At 66.2% G+C, this 17457-nt stretch overlaps 3 protein-coding genes across 4 annotated transcripts; 1 reads left to right on the forward strand and 2 right to left on the reverse strand.

Annotated features, from left to right (window-relative positions):
• Positions 1 to 6: 6 nt before the first annotated feature.
• LOC118158426 (neurabin-2-like) lies at positions 7 to 7254 on the reverse strand. 2 transcript variants are annotated; one of them, XM_035313084.1, is made up of 10 exons: positions 6668 to 7254; positions 5644 to 6631; positions 3091 to 3223; positions 2849 to 2969; positions 2588 to 2692; positions 2153 to 2288; positions 1866 to 2018; positions 1703 to 1756; positions 1229 to 1458; positions 7 to 636 (listed from the first exon to the last, which is right to left on the reverse strand). In XM_035313084.1, the coding sequence occupies exons 1-10, from the start codon at positions 6934 to 6936 to the stop codon at positions 504 to 506; spliced, it is 2322 nt and encodes a 773-aa protein (XP_035168975.1). In that variant the 5' UTR covers positions 6937 to 7254; the 3' UTR covers positions 7 to 503. The 2 variants fall into 2 exon arrangements, with proteins under 2 accessions (XP_035168975.1, XP_035168974.1); XM_035313083.1 differs by having other exon boundaries at positions 5644 to 7253.
• Positions 7255 to 9987: 2733 nt separating this feature from the next.
• LOC118158427 (alpha-sarcoglycan-like) lies at positions 9988 to 12719 on the forward strand. Its single transcript, XM_035313085.1, has 8 exons — positions 9988 to 10355; positions 10766 to 10908; positions 11032 to 11104; positions 11200 to 11398; positions 11525 to 11687; positions 11767 to 11972; positions 12168 to 12194; positions 12530 to 12719. The coding sequence occupies exons 1-8, from the start codon at positions 10151 to 10153 to the stop codon at positions 12717 to 12719; spliced, it is 1206 nt and encodes a 401-aa protein (XP_035168976.1). The 5' UTR covers positions 9988 to 10150.
• A 3602-nt stretch (positions 12720 to 16321) lies between these two features.
• LOC118158428 (collagen alpha-1(I) chain-like) lies at positions 16322 to 17286 on the reverse strand. Its single transcript, XM_035313086.1, has 3 exons — positions 17071 to 17286; positions 16739 to 16981; positions 16322 to 16649 (listed from the first exon to the last, which is right to left on the reverse strand). The coding sequence occupies exons 1-3, from the start codon at positions 17197 to 17199 to the stop codon at positions 16503 to 16505; spliced, it is 519 nt and encodes a 172-aa protein (XP_035168977.1). The 5' UTR covers positions 17200 to 17286; the 3' UTR covers positions 16322 to 16502.
• Positions 17287 to 17457: the final 171 nt, after the last annotated feature.

Raw genomic sequence — 17457 nt, forward strand, 5'->3', positions numbered from 1 at the left:
CCCCTGGGGGATCCCGCACAAGCAGCCTGGGATCCAGCGCCCAAGACAATCTCTTTCGCTCCGTTACGGAATTGTTGGACCCTGCGGCAGGATCCAGCGCGACCCGGAACCCAGGCAGATCTACTGCAATCCGGCGTGGGATCCAGTGCCAGAAGGAGGATCGGGCGCACGCCAGCACCCCAAGCAGATCCCCTGCGATCCGGGGCAGGGCGCGGCGGTGGGAGCAGAATCCGGTAGGAGCAGATCCCAGGGCAGATCCCGGGGCAGATCCCGGGGCAGATCCCACCCGGCGTGGGATCCGGCGGCCGGGGCGCACAGTCCGGAGGGAGCCGGCACCCAAGCGGCTCCGCTGCCGCCCAGCGTGGGATCCGGCGGCCGGAGCGAGAGCAGATCTGCTGCGATCCATCCCGGGAGCGACGCGGTGGCGAGAGCGGCGGCGGAGCGGGGGCCAGGCGGCGGTGGGGCCGTGGCCGGATCCGGCCGTGCCCGCGGGGCCCCGGGGCTCAGGGGCAGCCCGCGTCCCGGCGCCCGGTGCCCACCTTCTCCTGCAGCTTCTCCATCTCCTCCTTGTGGGCCTGCTCCGACTCCTCCAGCACCCGCCGCTGCGCCGTCTCCTTCTTCAGGAACTCGATCTCCCTGCGGGGGGGGACAAACGCGTGGGCGCACGGCACCGGGGACGGGGGCTGTGCCCCTCTGACGGGGGGGGAGGTGGGCCAGGTGAGGGGGGCTCCGGGGTTTGGGCATCGAGGAGAAATCATGCCCGGTGGGGTGGTGGTGCCCAGGGGTCTCCATGGGGATGGTCCGTGCCTGGGGACAAGGGGTGCCCAGGTTGGAATTGGTGCCCGGGGGACGGGGTCGTGCCCAGGGGATGGGGTCGTGCCCAGGGGACAGGGACATGCTTAGGGGATGGTTTGTCAGCGGGGACAAGGGATGAGTTGGTGCCCTCGGGATGAGTCCGTGCCCAGGGGATGGTCCGTGCCTGGGGACAAGGGGTGCCCAGGATGGAACTGGTACCCCGGGGAGGGGGCCATGCCCAAGGGACGGGGCGGTGCCCAGGGGATGGGGTCATTTGCCTGCAGGGACAAGGGACAACTTTGTGCCCTGAGGATGAGTCTGTGCCCAGGGGATTGGCCATGCCCAGGAACCAGGGGTGCCTGGGAAGGGGTCTGTGCCCCAGGGACGTGTCCGCGCCCGGGGGAAGGCTCCGTGCACAGGCCCCTGCCCTCACTTTTGCTGGTACTCCTTGATGAGCCTCTTGGCCTTGCTGTACTTGCGCTCCAGGGTCTGGTACTGGGCCTGCGTCTCCTTGAGGTGCTCGTCCACGGCCTGGCACAGGTTCTGCGCCTCCATCCAGTACCCCTCCAGCTTCTCCATGCGCTCCTTGTTCTCCTCCACGCTCTGCTCCAGCTGGGCCTTCTCGGCCCGCCACCGAGCCTTCTCCTGCTCGAGGCACTGCAGCTGGGGGACAACAGGGTCAGGGCACGGCACGGCACGGGATGGCTCAGCACAGCACGGGGTGGCATGGCATGGTGTGGCCAAAGAGCAGGTATGGCACAGCACAGCACGACACGGCACGGCACAGCACAGCACGGCACGGCACGGCACCTCTGGGGGGGCTGGGGGCAGACGTGGGGATCTGGGAAGGGGTCAGGAGATGCAGGGGATCTGGGGAGATGGAGGGCGCACCCGGGGACCCGCTCACCTTCCTCTTCAGCTGCTGGATCTCAGCCTCGGTGACAGCGTGCTTGATCTGGAGCTGCGAGAGGAGCCAGGCGTTCGCGGGGCGTGGGGACGTGGTGGGACGGCCCCGCACCGCCCCCGTGTGCACCCACTTCCCCCCCCCTCCCCCCTCAGCCCCTCTTCACCTCCTTGAACTTGTGCACCAGCTTCTCGGGGTCCATCTCCACCGGCGAGAGCGTGTCCTCGTTCTCGGCCAGCTCGAACACCTCGATGGCCATCTCGCCGCTGGGGAACATGGGGCTCATCTCCTCCTCCTCGTCCGTGGCGTATTCCCCCGTCTGCAGTGGGCACGGAGCAAGGTTGGCACCTGGCAGCTCCCCCCCCCGGGGACCCCCACTTGGGGAAACCGAGTCACCGAATCGGGCAGAGGCCGCGCCTGTCCCCTCCTGGGGGGTGCTGTCCCCTCCCTCACCTCCTCGTCGTCCTCGGTGTACTGGGTGTAGCGCTGCTCTATCATCTCCCGCTGCCACCGCTCCTGCTCCAGCGTCTGCTGGATCAGCTGCGCCACCTCGCTCTGCTCGCCCGGCTTCTCCCGCCCGATGAGGAAGCTGCGGGGACAGCGGGGGGCTCAGCTGGGGACAGGGGGGGCTCAGGTGGCAGGGGGGGCTCAGATGGGGGACACCCAGGTGGCACGGACAGGGGAGGTTCAGGTGGGGGGCATCCCTGCTGGGATGCTCCTGGGAGTGACGGATTTGGGGGCGCGTTGTGTTCATGGTGGGGATTTGGGGAGGCAAGGTGGCATGGGGCAGGCAGTGGCCATGGGGACAGCAGGGATCAGGGGGTATTTTGGGGCAGGGGGTGCTGTGGGGGCAGCGTGTCCCCGTGTGTCCCCAGCCCCGGGCCCTACCGGACGCGGCCCTTGGTGTTCCTGAGCACGGAGGCGGCGAAGCTCTGCGTCACCCCCACCAGGCTGGTGCCATCCACCTCCACGATCAGGTCGTTCACCTGGATCCTGGGGACAAGGGGGGACCGTCACGGCGCTGCCACCCCCCGCCCACCTCCCCGGCGTCTCCCAGCTCCCGGACCAGCCCCTCCATTACCCCCCAAAGCCCAGGGGGGTGCAGCAGCAGGAGTCCGGGGGTGGGATTTGGGGCCGGGCACCCCATACCTGCCGTCCCGGTGGGCCGCCCCCCCTTCCGTCACCGTCTTGACGAAGATGCCCAGCTTCTCCAGGCCCATGTCGGCCCCCGCGCCCATGCCGATGATGCTGATCCCCAGCCCTTCGGAGTCTGCGGAGACAGAGAGCCGTGTCCCGGGGCTGGCAGCGGTGGCTACGACCACCTGACACCGATGGGGTCACCTCGGATCCATCCCCGAGGCGCTGGGGAGCAGGACGGGGCCAGGACCAACCTTTCTCCAGCTCCACGGGGAAGAGGTCGAGGCGCTCCACCCTCTTCTCCAGCTCGTACTCGGCCGACGCGGCCATGGGGTCGACGTCCTCGTTGCGGCGGTCGTAGTCCTCGTTGGAGTAAGTGCTGAAGACCTGGTGTGGGAGGGGGACGGGCGGCGGGGCGGGGGCATGGAGAGGGGGGTTACTGATCCTACGAGGCACCGGAGAACCCCCCCAGCCCCACGTCGCGCCGCGGGATGAGGAAGAGTCTGAGGGGGGCTTGGGGCGGCCCTGGGAGTAGAGGTGGTTCCGTGCCCTCTGTCCTGGGGAGGGAGGGAGGGACGGGGGGACGGAGGGACGGAGGGATGGAGGGAGGGAGGGAGGGATGGATGGAGGGGTGGAATGGCAGATGGACGGGTGGACTGGAGGACAGATAGATGGACCAAGGGAGGCGGAGAAGGGTGGGTTGGTGGGGGAGCGGATGGATGGACGTGTGGCTGGATGGAGGGATGGGGGGATGGACGGATAGATGGACAGACGGATGGAGGGACAGATGAACAGATAGATGGACGGACGGCTGGGTGCATGAAATGGCAGACGGATAGGTGGAAGGACGGACAGACAGATGGCCCAAGGGATGGCTGGATAGGCAGGCAGATAACTGGATGGATGGACAGATGAGGGACAGATGGACGGACGGGGTGCACCAGCAGTGGCCTCTCGAAGCCACATGATTCAGGGGAGCAGAACTGACTCGTTCCCCCAGTCCTCCCCTCATCCTCCCCCCCTCCTCAGCCTGGGGCTCCCCACGGGGGGGTCACCCAGGCATGGGGGTCCTGGTGCTGAGCACGGCAGATGTCCCCGGAGGGGCTGCGGTGGATTAGGGCTAACACCGCACCGCTAAAGCCTTGCAACAAAGGGTATTTGGGGATGAGTGTCAAGGGCCATCGCACAAAGCTCGGTGACACCGAGAAGGCAGGACCCTCCTGGGTGGCACGCAGGAGTGCTGGGGACAAACTGGGGACCTGCTTCTGTCCCCCTGCATGTGGTCCCCGGGGGGGTCCAGGCGTGGACATCGCGCTGTGCCACCCAGCTCTGTGCTGAGGTCCTCGGGGTGTTTGGGATGCGCAGGGGACCCGGAGCAATTCCCAAGGGAGAAGCAGACGGGGGCAGCAAATGGCCTGGGGAGGGGGCTGGCAGCAGGTACCCCCCTCCCTGGGTGCAGGGTGGGGGCTGGTGCCGGGGTCCCCAGTGCCTCCTGGTCACAAGGGACTCAGGATGCTCAGGGTGCAGGACAGGTGGGTGCCCTGCCCACCCACGCCCACGGGACCCCACGGAGGGACAGGGCAGGGGGCAAACACCGGAGGCTGAATGCAGCACCTGGGGGAGCGGAGCACCCCGAAAAGCTCGACTGCGCATCCGCGGGGGAAATCCCTTCCTGGAGACGGGCCGGCTGGTCCCCATGGCGCCGAACCCCCGACGTGCGCCCAGCCGGTGCGCGGCCACCGCGGGACCCTGTCCCCACACCGGGCCACCGTGGTCCCCGTCCCAGGTGGGGCCACCCACCCGCCGCTGACTCAGAGCCAGAATATAGGCCGTGCCGCTAAAAATAACCCCGCTCGGCACAAAGCAATTTCTGTTCCTCCAGCTGAGGGGATAGGAGCACGAGAGAAAGCCCCGAAATAGCGGCACGGCCCCTTCTCCCCGCTGTGCCACCGCCGGCACCGGCCAGGGACCGTGGCACGAGATGGGGACCCCAAATCCTGGAGCTGTCCCTGCGTCCCCATGCTGCCGGGGTGTGTGTGGGGGGGGCGGGCAGCTCTCGTGGCTGGCCCCCGCCTGCCCGTGCTGCTGAGACACTTCCCCTTCCTCCACTTCCCGAAATGGTCCCGCGCTGGGCCCGAGAGGGGGGGAAAAGGAGAGGGGAGCAAACATCCTCCCCCATAGAACACTGGCTCTGGGAGGGGTCCCGGCCCTGAGGGACCCTGGGGACCTGTGCAGAGGGGTGGTGGCACGGCCTGGTGGCACCCGGCAGCATTCAGGGCCCAGCCGGGTATTTTGGGCATCCCCACCCAAAATACTGAGTGGCTCCCGGCCCTTCCTGGGGCACGTGGTGCGAGCGTGCCACCCCGTTAGGTCCCGATGTCACCCCCCTGCCTCCTGTCACCCCCCATGTACCACCATCCCCGGGGTCCCACGGCCGGGGTACCCTCCCCACGCCGCATCCCCAGCCCCTCCCCGTGTGGCCATGCCGGGGCTGTGACCCCACCAGTGTGCCTGGACCATCTCCCATCTGGCTGCACCCAGCCTCCAGGTGCTCCCCAGAGGGGTCTTTTTGGGGTGCGAGGGCGCATCAGAGCCCCCCTGCCCCTCTCCAGGCTGGGCCACCAGCTCCTCCCCAGCGCTGCACGGTGGTGGCCCAAGCTTGGCCATGGGCAATGGGGCAGGAGGTTGCCCATCGCTGCCTCCATGCCCCCGAGCCTCATTGGAGGCTGGAGGGGGGCACCCCAAAACTCCCGCTTTCTCCTCCCAGCTCTGCCCGGTTACCCCCTAAACCCCGCGGCCGGGCTCACCTGGATGGGGGCCGTGCTGAACTGGATCTTGCGGTTGGGGACGGGCTCCTCTTCCTCGGACAGCCCGGGGATCTCCACGCAGCTGGATTCGGGCTCGTAGAGCCCATCAGCCTCCTCGTCCTCATCCAGCCCGCTGCCCCCCGAGTCCTCCCCGAGCCCGCTGTAGGCACTTATGTCCACCAGGTCCGCCTCGGAGAAGTCCTCCTTCTTGGACTCGTCGTACAGGTCGCCCTCGTCCGCCCGCTCACCCTTGACGCCCTCCTCGGCGTAGGGGGGCTCCTCGCCCCCTTCCAGGCGCGGCTCGGGGGGCGCCGGCCCCTCGGCCCCCTTGGCCGGTTCAGGCGCTGGCACCGGCTCGCCGGCCTCCGCCTCGGCCTCCGACTCTCCGCTCTCCTCCACCTCCACCGGCTTGATCTTGCAGACCTCCTGCACCCGCGGGACGCTCCCATCCTTCTCCGCCGGCCTCCCGGCCTTGCCCGCTGCCTTCTCCTCCTCGGCCGGCCGTGGCCGTGCCGGGGCGGCGGGGCCGTCTCCCGTCCGGCTCTCGGCCTTGCCGGCCTCCATTCCCTGCAGGAAGACGCGGGACCGCTTGCTCACCAGCTTGGAGTTGAGCGGCCCCGCGCGCCCCGGCGTCTTGTGGAGGTTGTTGCGGAGGTCGGCCTTCTCGAAGACGGCGCTGAGCTGGCTGACGGTGGGCGACACGGCCTCGGTGTCGAGCTTGTCCAGGGACTCGGTGCTGCCATTGAACTTCACCACCACGTCCAGCTTGCGGTCCTGGAAGCCGGCCCGCTCCTTGCGCAGCAGGAGCTTGGTGGTGGCCTCTTTCTCCTGCGGGCTCCGCTCGAAGATCTTGCGGGTCTCCTGCAGCTTGGAGAAGGGCTTGTCGGGCTTGGAGTCGAAGCGGCTCACCCGCTCCGAGACGCTGGTGCCCAGCTTGAGGAGGCTGCCCTGCTCCATGCTCTCATTCAGGCTGCTGGCCCGGGGCAAGGAGAGGCGGACGGGCTTCTCCTTGCCCTTGGCCAAGTCGCAGGCGCCCTCGGGGCCCGGCGCCGTCCCCATCTGCAGGAACATGTTCTTGATGCGGTGGACGTTGGAGCCATACTTCTTGCCACGGGCTTTCTTGCCATCCTCGCCCTCGGCATCCTTTGTGGGTTTCAGGGCCTGGATGGTGGCCTCGTAGGCGTTGCGGTGGGGGGACGCGCTCCTCAGCCCCCCGCTGCCCGCTCCGCCGCCCGGGGCCCCCCCGCTGCCGCCCGGGGCTGCCGCCCCGCTCGCTGCCTCCGTCCTCAGCATCCTGCCCCGTCGTCGCCGCCGCTGCCGCCGCCGCGCCGCATCGCCCGCCGGCTGCTGGGGCGCGGGGAGGGGGCCGCTGCCGGGGGGCCGCCGGGGACCCGGTCAGGCCATCGCCAGCCTCGGGGGGGCCCAGCGCGCCCCCCCCCCTCCGCCCCGGCCCTCCTTCCTTCCTCCCTTCTCCTCCTCTTCCCCTTTTTCTCCGCTGCTGCGCTGGTGATGGAGCCGCTGCTGCCTGCGATCCGCCCGCCCCGCTGCCCGCAGAGCCCTCTGGGTCTTAGCGACGCGCTCTTGCTCTTCCTCTTCCTCGCCGCCGCGCTTCGGCCTCGCCGCCGCCGTCACCCCGATCCCCTCCCCGTGTCCCCCCCACCTTCCCCGTGCCCACCGGTGGCACCGGGCCTGGCGGCACCGCCGTGGTCCCCTGCAGCCCCCAGCTCTCCCCACGCGTCCCCTCTGCGTGGCTGGGGATGTGTCGTGTCCGTGTCCCCCCATCATTGTCCCCCCCCCCAGCCTTGTGTGCAGTGTCCCCCCACCCCAGCTCTGTCCCCATGGCCCCCCTCGGGTCTGCCCCCACCCCACATGTGTCCCCAGGGCCCCCCGATTTCGTCCCTGGGGACCCTCAGCCCCAGCCCTGTGGCCACGCTGCTTCTGCCCCTCTGCCCCCCCAGTTCCGTCCCCATGGCCCCCAGATGGTCCCTGTGTCCCCCCAGTCCTGGCGATGCGCCCCCCAGTTTTGTCCCCACATCCCCTTTATCCGTCCCCACATCCCCCCCTCCTGTCCCCGTATCCCCCCAGTTTTGTAGCCTTGTCCCCAGCCTGTCCCATGTCCCCCCATTTTGTACCCATGTCCCCCACGTCCCCCATTCCTTGCTCCGTGTCCCCCCACTTTCATACCATGTCCCCCCATCCTATCCCTGCGCCCCTCCTGGCTCTGTGCCCGTGTCCCCCTGCTCCTCCCCCTGTGCCCCCCCAGTTTTGTCCCCATGTCCCCTGCTCCCATCCCTCTGGTCCCCACGCCCCCACACCCACAGCTCCCCGGGGTGTCCCAGCGTGTCCCTACAGGGTCCCCATTTACTTTCTGTCCCCACAAACCCGTGCCCCTCCCCAGGGTGCTGCCCATCTGCCCCACACCTCCACTGGGGGACAGGAGGGGGAATATTCTGGGGGGGTTATTTGGGGTCTCCACCCTTCCCAGCAGTACGGGCACCATGGGGACCAGGGCGCACAGCGTGGCACCGTGTTGGGGTGCCTGTGGGACGAGCGCCCCAAAAGAGCCACACACTAATGTGGACTGGGGGGAGGGGACAGGGTAGGGACACCCCTACTTGTGTCCCCCCCTAGTGACAGGCCGCTGGGGGGGGGGGGCACGCCGGTGAGGGTGGGGGCGCCAGGACCCTGCAGCTGCTGCGCTGCCGCCCGACGCAGCGTGCCGGCCCTTTGTGCGTGACGAGACGTGACGTGGCGTGACGCGGCGCGGTGCGACGGCCCCCACGGCCCCCCCCCTTCCCCTTCCGCTGCGAAGCCTGTCCCCCCCCCAGCTCCTTCACCCCCCCCACCAGCCCTGCGGTCTCCCAGCACGCCCCCCCTCTGCGTCCTGCCAAGGGCTGGGGGGGGGGGGGGCTTGTTTCTGCGCCCCACCTCGTGCACGCACACGCGTGTGCAGACGTGTGCACCCCGTGGACATGTGTGTGCGGGGTACCGGTGCTGGCCGGCCACGTGCCACGCTGGCGGGGGGGTCAGCTGTCCCCAAATGTCCCCACGCTCCTCCGTGCCACACCGTGCTGTCGTGCCCAGTTGTGCACTGTCGTGCCCCGTCGTGCGCTGTCATGTCACATCGTGTCCTGTGGTGTCTCATCGTGTCCTGTCATGTCCCATTGTGTCCTGTCGTGCCCCATCATGTCCTGTCGTGCCCCATCATGTCCTGTCGTGTCCCATCATGTCCTGTTGTGTCCCATCATGTCCTGTCGTGCCCCATCGTGTCCTGTTGTGTCCCATCATGTCCTGTCGTGTCCCATCATGTCCTGTTGTGTCCCATCATGTCCTGTCATGTCCCATTGTGTCCTGTCGTGCCCCATCATGTCCTGTCGTGTCCCATCATGTCCTGTCGTGCCCCATTGTGTCCTGTTGTGTCCCATCATGTCCTGTCCTGTCCCATCATGTCCTGTCGTGTCCCATCATGTCCTGTTGTGCCCCGTCATGTCCTGTTGTGTCCCATCATATCCTGTTGTGTCCCATCATGTCCTGTTGTGTCCCATTGTGTCCTGTTGTGCCCCATCATGCCCCGTCGTGCCCTGTTGTGCCCAGCCATGCCCAGTTGTGTCCCAATGTGTCCTCCTGTGCCCCCCGTGCCCCCTTGTCCCCTGCTGTACCCCACCGTGCCCCACTATGTCCCACTGTGCCCCATCGTGCTCCGCTGTCCCCTCCCCTGCCCTGCTGTGTCCTGCTGTGCCCCATCCTGTCCCGCTGTACCCCACTGTGTCCTGTTGTGCCCCCTGGTGTCCCACTGTGTCCCATCATGTCCCATTGTGCCCCCGCTGCCATCCCAACACCCACGAGCGGTGGCACCGGCTCGAACCCACCCAGAGCAGAGGGCACAGTGGGGTCCTACCACGCACTCAAGGGAACACCCTTGGTGTCCCCGCTCCTCCCCAGGGGCAAAAGGGGCTCGGTGGCATGAAGCCAGGCTGGCAGCAGGTGGCCGTGGCAGGGTCCCCGCCGCGTCCCCGTGCCCCCCAGCTGGGCCCCCCAGGCCTGCCAGCCCCGCTGCCGCTGTCACTCAGGCGCTGGCCCCGCTCCCGGCGAAGATGGAGGCACCCGAGCTGCTGCGGGTCTGGGTGCTGGCAGGCGAGTGGCAGCCCCGTCACCCACCGTGGGGACACGGCCTGGCTGGGGGGCCCCTCAGCAGGGAGGGCATGGGGGGGGGGGACACCCCCAGAATGGGGCAGGGAATGGGAGGGGATGGGGGGCAGGGCTAAATAAATCCGTCCTGTCCCTGGTGCCAGGCGGGCTGGGGGCCGAGGGGGGAGCTCCCTGTGGGGGGAGATAGGGAAAGAGGAAGGTGCTGTCCCTGTCCCTGTCCCTGTCCCTGTCCCCCATTACTGTCCCTTTTCCTGTCCCCAACACCTCCCAGAAATAGCCTGCCCTGCTGTCCCAGCGCCTGGAACCACCGGGACGTGCGTCTGGGGGGGGACTGCGGGTGCCATGGGGGCGCTGGGCAATGGGGAAACTGAGGCAGGGAGGAGCCGCGTCCCCCGCCCCGGCTCCAGCCCCGTGCCTGGCCGCAGCCCTGGTCCTGGGGGGCACCCGGGCCGCCCTCCCTGACCACCACATCTCCCTCGAGACCGGAGCCATCTTCGTCCACGAGCTGGAGCGGGAGCTGTTCCAGGAGGCCTTCCTCGACGAGGGAGAGGATGATGATGATGGTGAGGGTCAGGCCGAGGGGAGAAGGGACAAGGGGACCCTGCGGGGGCTGGGCTCAGGGGGGGGCAGGACTGTCCCCTGTCTGTGTGAACACCCAGCTAATGGGGGCAGTGGCTTACTCCTTCCCCCGACAGCCGTGACCCCAACCTCCCTCCCTGCTAGCATCCGTCCATCCATCCCCCCACATCCATCTGGGGACCTCTTGCCCCCGATCACTGCTGGGTTGAGGTCGGGGGGAGGGGGGACACCTCCATCTGGGGTTGTTCAGCCCCAAAAGGGGATCAGGACGCTCCTTGGAGCCGGTTTCCTCACGGGGAGCGCTCTGTCGGAGCGCTTTGCGGGGCAGGGGGTCCCACCCGATGACACACGTGTGTCCCATGTCCCCGTGTCCGTGTGTCCCGGCGCCCGGCAGCTGCCCCCATCACCTTCCACGCCCACCTCCTGGACCACCCCGACCTGCCGCGGTGGCTGCGCTTCGCCCAGCGCGGCGCCCACCAGCCCGGCTTCCTCTACGGCTGCCCCACGGCGGCCGAGGTGGGCACGCACGTCGTCGAGGTAAGTGCCCGTCCTCGTGCAAAGCGCACGGCCTCGTGCAAGGGGGCGGCACGGGGCGCTGGGGCGTGCGCCACGGGGCTGGAATTGGCATCCTCGAGGCCGGGGCTTCTCCTCCTCCTGCAGGTGCTGGCGCACAACCGGCGCACCTACGAGACAGTGGCACAGCGGCTCGTCCTCGCCGTCGTCCCCGCTCCAGGTGAGGGCTGTGCGCCCCCCCTCCCCCCCAAAACGCTCTGCCTCTGAGCCCCCACACGGGGTGGTCCCCACGGGTGTCTCGTGTGTGTCCCGCAGGGGGGGAGCCGCCGTACCAGGGCGAATTCCTGGTGGGGAACAGGAACGTGGAGGAGCTGCTGCCGGCCCCCGCGCGGGAGCTTTTCGGGCAGGCAGCGGCTGGCGTCTGGGAGCAGAGCGACCTCAGCATCATCAACGTCACCTCCGCCCTGGACCGCGGTGGCCGCGTGCCCCTGCCCATCGAGGGACACAAGGAGGGGTACGGGGGCCATCACCCAGCCGCCTGGCTTGGGGTCGCATTTGGGAAACTCTCCCCTTGTCCCCCGTGCAGGGGTTTTGCAGGGGTTTTGGAGGTCCCCTCCAGGCAGCCCCCCCCAAATCGCAGGGTGTACGTGAAGGTGGGCTCCCACGCCGCCTTCTCGCCGTGCCTGGCCGCCGCCGCCTCGCCGCAGAGCCGCTTCCTCTGCCGCCTGGGCCAGCAGCCCCTCGCCTCCTGCTACGACACCTTCGCGCCCCACTTCGCCGTCCGCTGGTGCAACCTCACCCTGGTGAGACCCCCGTGCCGTGTCCTCACCCCCCAGCAATGCCCCCCACCGCCACCCCTTAACCACCCCTCCTAAATTCCAGCTCGAGGTCCTGCCCACCCCCACGACGCCAGGGCTGGTGTGGGGTCCCGGGGTGCTGGAGGACGGGGGCGATTTCCAGCCCCCCACCGAGTCACCAGCCCAGGACCTCCTGCCCAGCTTCCTGCTGACGCTGCTGGTGCCGCTGGCGGTGGCCGCGCTGCTCTGCCTGCTCCTGGGCCACCTCATGTGCTGTCGCAGGGAGGGAGTGTGAGTCGGGCAGGGGGGGGCACAGCCCGGCACCCCTAACCCAAGGGGAGAGCACGGGGGTCCCCCCCCAGGTGGGGCATGGGCACCCTGGTTTGGTGTCCCCTTCCCCAGCTCTCGTGGCCTGGGGACGACCGGGGGGTGGTGACAGCACTTCTCACCATCTGCTTTTTTCCCCATTTCTGCTCCTTTTTGCAGGCAAAAACGGGACTTGGAGACGTCTGAGTGAGTCCCTGCGCCCCGACTGTGCGGTTGCTTAGGGGGGGGGGGGTTGGGTTGTGACCGGGGCGGGGGGACAGGGACGGGGAGGTGACGGGGAACATCAGCCGCTGCCAGCTGATGGGGGTGCTGGATCCTGGAGGTCCCCCCACCCCAAAAGGGCCCCCACTCCTCCACCCCCCCAATAACCCCGCACAGACAAAGGCTGGAGCACCAGGAGCCGCTTTACTTCACCATCCTCCCCCCGGGCTCACGCCGGGCGAGGAGAACCCCCCCCAAGCCCCCGTTCCCCACAAGGGGCGCGGGCGGCTGTGCACCCACCTCCCTTTCCCCCCCCCCAGCATCCAGCTGGTGCACCACGGCACCATCCACGGCGACACGGAGGAGCTGAGGAGCATGGCCAGCAGCCGGGACGTCCCGCGGCCGCTCTCCACCTTGCCCATGTTCAACGTCCGCACGGGGCAGCGCATCAACCCCATGCCGGGACGCGGGGACGGGGCGCGCGCCCCCCTCATCCCCCAGCAGCGGTGAGCGGTGGCACCGGGGTGGCACCTGAGGGGTGGTGCAGGGCTTTGGGGTGACTTTGCATGGGACCGCCTGGCTCTCTTGGGGGGAATCTGCAATTATTTGGGGGTGGTGATCACCATCCAGGTGTGCTGGGGGGGGGCAGAGCGGGTCCTACCCAAATCCCATCCAACCTAATCTGCCCCAGCTGGCTCAGGGAGTGGCTAAAACCCTTAAATAGGAGCCATGGGACCTGCATCCTTTTTTTGGGGAGGAATGACCCCTTTTCTCCCCGTTTCCAGGTAACTGGGGGCTGTGTCGCTGTTGCCTCCACAGGACAAGCTTGCTTTGAGCTCTGTTCTGCCGTGGGGTGGCATTTACCCGGTAAAGAGGCTCTGTAGCAATGAGATGTGGTTTCTCTGCTTTATTTCCCTGGTCTGGGGGGTGGGCAGTGGGATTTTTGGGGTGCAGCCCTGAGCATTGCTGCACAGCTGCTCTGCAGGACTGGGGGTGGCCCCAAAGGTGCTGGGGATGTCCCTGGTCTTGTTCCCGCTGTCATCTCCCCCCAGTTTTAACTAGAATAGCTATTTTAAAGCCTTTTTAATGAGGTTTTAGCTAAAACAGATATTTATCGTGACCTTTTTGCCCTGTCCCAGGCAGGGCAGGTCCCAGTGGTGCTGCTGCACTGGGTATACTGGTTCTCTGCACTGGCTGCCCCCCAGGGCTGGAGGGGGACGCGCTGGGTGCTGTGGGGTCCTGGTCACCAGTCATGGGGTTGGGGGTCCCTGCTTCCCTCTGCCCCCTCCTCAGCTGCTTTGCCCCATCTGCTCGCAGGGGACACCCCCTCCCCACCCTCCTCCATCCATGCTCCCCCCTCCCCAAGCCTCACACCCCAGGGCACGCAGTGACCCCCCAGGCAGGGTGGGGGGCTCACAGAAAGCCAGTTTGGGGGGCGCAGGGACCCCGCTGGGTGGCTGCAGCCCCGTGGCCTTGGCGTAGCACCCCGACATCCGCCGGCTCACCTGCAGCACCCCGGAGCCCTCGCCGCTCTCTCTGCTCGCTTCTTCCACCGCTCTCCCCCAGACATCCTGCTCGGCACCCGCCGGCCGGTTTAACCCCCCCTTGCCCGCCCCCCTGATGGGTGCCATGGCCCCGAAGACAGAGCCTCATTCACGGCAGCCGGGGCAGGCGCCAGGGTGGGGGTTAGGAAAACACGGGGGCCCCACGGCGGAACAAGAGGAGCCATTGACGGGCTGGGGCAGGCGGGGAGGAAGGCGGCGTTCAGGCTGCGGCGCGTGCTGCTCTCGCTTGCACCCAGATTGGGGGTGTCTGTCCCCCCCAGTTCTTCCCCCAGAGGTGCGTGGCACCCCGTGCACGCACAGCTCGCGGGTGGCCGCCTCCTGTTGCAAGCTGGAGCCTGCACCCAGCTCCTGTTGCAAATGGGGGCACCTCTTGCCTGCACCCCATGGCGCATTTCCTGCACCCCATAGTGTGCTCGCACCCCCCGGCACGTTGCCTGCACCCCCCGGCACATTGCCTGCACCCCATGACACATTTCCTGCACCCCCAACACATTTCCTCCACCCCACGGTGAGCGCAGAGCCCCCGCACCCAGTTCCCATCCCCGCTCACAGCACCTTTGTGTCCTTGTTCCCCCCCCCTCCCCACACCAGCTCTGCTGGACACCTCTGGGTGTGTGGGGTGGGGGCACCCTGAGCTGCGTGACCCCACCTTGTGCCAGCAGCCCCCCAGCTTTCTCTACGCCCTCCCCCTCCCCACCTCTCCCTTCCTCCCATCCTGGAAGGGGGGGCGCAGCACAAAGCCCCCCTTGGCCACGGGTGCTCCCCAAACCCTCCCCAGCCCCCTGCTCTCTGGGGGTGGCTCCCACTGTCCCCCCACCCCTCTCCCAGCCTGTTGGGCTGAGCGGGGAGGAGGAGGAGGAAGAGTGGGGGGGCGGCGGGGGCTGCACAGGGGCGGGCGATGAGGACGGGAGCGCAGAAGCGTGGCAGGAGGAGAGCGGCGAGGACGCGGCGAGGGGCTCCCGTCCCCAACACCCCGTCCCCAAACCCCATCCCCGGCGGCGCGGGAGAGACGAGGGCGCGAGCAGCACAGGTTTGTCGGATCATTTCACATGCTTTATTTCAGCAGTCAAAATAATTAAAAACATCTCAAATTATTATACATATACAAACTAGGTACAGACTCCTGGAGCATCCGCCTCGCCGGGAGATGGGCCGGCAGCCGGGGTGGGTTCGGCCCCTCCGCGCGGCAAGAGAGGAGGAGAGAGGCTGGGGGGCGCGGGGGGCAGAGAAGCGGGGGGGAGATGATGATGATGATGGATGGATGGATGTGTGGATGGATGGATGGAGAAAGAGCTGCTGGAAGATGAGAGCAGAGATGGAGTCCACCTGCGAAGCCCGGGAGCCAGGGCTGCTTTCCCCGTGCTTTCCTTTCCCTTCCAAGGCTTTTTGGCTCGACCTTGCATTTGCCTCCGTGCCTCGCTGTCAGGATGCGTGGGGGGTGTGGGGTTAAATAGCACCTTTAGAAAATTCACAAGTCGACCCGGGCAGCAAAAGGGTGAGGGGGAATTTAAAAAAAAAATAATAATAAAAATAAAAATAGAGGGAAATTCAAAAATCAACCCAAGACTTGCATCCGTTCGGGCAGCCCCGTGTCTGTAGCACCACGCGGTCCCCGGCTCGGTGGCTTTGCGCCACTTGAGCCTCTGAAATGGGACCGAAATAAAAGAGCAAAAATCAGGACAAAAGTCCCAGAACTCCAGGGGGACCTTGAACGGAGGGAAAGAAAAAAAAAAAAAAAAAAAAAAATGGAGAGGGAAAAAAAAAAATAGACAAAACTTAGCACCTTTGCTCTGAACCTGGCAGGAAAGTCCCGGCACGGCTGAAAAAAAAAATAAAAAAAAATACTAAAACTACTTGAAAAAAAGAAAAATTAAAAATATTAACCAAAACCACAGCTGTGAGGTAGCCTTCCAGAAAAGGAGAATATGCACTGATGGGTCCGGTTTGCTCCGCTCCAGGGCTTTGGCTGTCGGGGTGGACTCGGGGAGCTCCCCCCTGCGGAACCGGGGCTCGGCTGCAAAAAGCGGGGTGGTGGCGGCTCCGGGCTCCCAGGTCCCCGCGGGTTGCTCGGGGTTGTGTTATTTTTGCTGCCTGAACAAAAAAAAAAAAAAAAAAAAGAAAGAAAAAAAAACAAACAGGGGGGGGGAAAGAGGGAAAAAAACAACAACGACAAGAAGCAGATTATGACCGAGAGTTAAACATCTTCCTTTCAGGAAAAAAAAAAAAAAAAAAAGAAAAAAAAGGAGAAAAAAAAATGAAATGCGAGTAGCAAAGAGCCCAGTGGAGAAAGGTCGGCCCGAGTTTGCGTTTGGGTGCTCCCCGGCTCCGGGGCTCGGCGCGGGCGGCCCCGCGAGGTGTGAGCATCGCGGGCTCGGTGCCGTCGGGGAGCCCGAGCGGTGCCGTCCGCGGGGCTTAGGGCAGACCGACGCCGAGGAGGAGGAGGAGAGGAGGGCAAGCAAGCGAACCCACTTCCTGGTTATTTTGTTTGAAAAGTCATTTATTTTTTTTTTTATATATTTTTTTTTTGGTTTAATGCTTTTTTTGGTGTTTTTTTTTTGATTTTTTTTTTTTTTATGGAAACGCAAATAATTTTAGAGACGCTGGAATAGAAACCGACACGAATTCAAGTCCATGTGAAATTTTCTCCTTTTTTTGGCTGTTTTTTTTTTTTTATTATTATTATTATTATTATTACTCTCTCCTGTTACGCGTGGGGGGGGGGTCCGGTTTACAAGAAGCAGACGGGGCCGATGTCGATGCCGAATTCCTGGTCCGGAGCGCCAACGTCCATGGGGGCCAAGTCGATGATGGGCAGGCGGGATGTCTTTGTCGTCTTGTACTCGATGACTGTCTTGCCCCAGGCGCCGGTGTGACTCTGCGGGAAGGGGGCAGTCAGGACCCCCGAATCCCCCCCCATCCCCCCCCATCCCCCCCAATCCCCCCCAGTTCCCCGTCCCCGCTCACCGTGCAGCCGTCCTCGGTGACGCCGTAGGTGAAGCGGCTGTTGCCCTCGGCCCTGATCTCGATCTCGTTGGCGCCCTGGAGGAGCAGGGCCTTCTTCAGGTTGCCCGTGTCCTGGTCCATGTAGGCGACGCTGTTCTTGCAGTGGTAGGTGATGTTCTGGGCAGCCTCGGTGGACATCAGGCGGAGGAAGGTCAGCTGGATGGCCACGTCGGCCGGGTTGGAGCCCTCGCCGCCGTACTCGAACTGCCGGGGAAGAGGCGTTAGGCATCGCGGTGCTCGTCATCCCCACCCCGTCCGCGTGTGTCCCCCCCCCCCGGCGCCCCCCATCTCACCTGGAAGCCGTCGCTCATCGTCTCGCCGAACCAGACGTGCTTCTTCTCCTTGGGGTTCTTGCTGAGGTACCAGTTCTTCTGGGCGATGGTGGCCTGGGTTGGGTAGACGCAGGTCTCGCCCGTCTCCATGTTGCAGTAGACCTTGATGGCGTCCAGGTTGCAGCCTTGGTTGGGGTCGATCCAGTACTCGCCTGCGGGGAAGGGACGGGGTCAGGGGGGGCGAGGGAGGGTAAGCGCGGAGCAGCCGCCGCGGGTGGAAGGATGGGGGCGAGGAACGGAGGGGAGGGGCAGGGGATGGAGGCGAGGAGCAGCCCTGAGAGGTGGAGGATGGAGAGGTGGAGGGCGCGGGGGGTGGAGGGGAGCAGGGAGAGGGTGCAGGGGATGGAG

Source organism: Oxyura jamaicensis, assembly GCF_011077185.1.
Source record: "Oxyura jamaicensis isolate SHBP4307 breed ruddy duck chromosome 27 unlocalized genomic scaffold, BPBGC_Ojam_1.0 oxy27_random_OJ102118, whole genome shotgun sequence".
Taxonomy (NCBI): Eukaryota; Metazoa; Chordata; class Aves; order Anseriformes; family Anatidae; genus Oxyura; species Oxyura jamaicensis.

Bases quoted from the DNA above. Each gene is read 5' to 3' on its own strand.
- LOC118158426 (XM_035313083.1), bottom strand. From the start codon at position 6,936: ATGCTGAGGACGGAGGCAGCGAGCGGGGCGGCAGCCCCGGGCGGCAGC. The intron at 2,289-2,587 runs GTAGGGCCCGGG...CTGTCCCCGCAG, and splicing joins AACACCAAGGGCCGCGTCCG to CTTCCTCATCGGGCGGGAGA. The intron at 1,459-1,702 runs GTGAGCGGGTCC...GTTGTCCCCCAG, and splicing joins TCCAGCAGCTGAAGAGGAAG to CTGCAGTGCCTCGAGCAGGA.
- LOC118158427 (XM_035313085.1), top strand. From the start codon at position 10,151: ATGGGGAAACTGAGGCAGGGAGGAGCCGCGTCCCCCGCCCCGGCTCCA. The intron at 11,399-11,524 runs GTACGGGGGCCA...CCCAAATCGCAG, and splicing joins ATCGAGGGACACAAGGAGGG to GGTGTACGTGAAGGTGGGCT. The intron at 11,973-12,167 runs GTGAGTCGGGCA...TCCTTTTTGCAG, and splicing joins TGCTGTCGCAGGGAGGGAGT to GCAAAAACGGGACTTGGAGA.
- LOC118158428 (XM_035313086.1), bottom strand. From the start codon at position 17,199: ATGGAGACGGGCGAGACCTGCGTCTACCCAACCCAGGCCACCATCGCC. The intron at 16,982-17,070 runs GTGAGATGGGGG...CTTCCCCGGCAG, and splicing joins CGATGAGCGACGGCTTCCAG to TTCGAGTACGGCGGCGAGGG. The intron at 16,650-16,738 runs GTGAGCGGGGAC...CCCTTCCCGCAG, and splicing joins TCACCGAGGACGGCTGCACG to AGTCACACCGGCGCCTGGGG.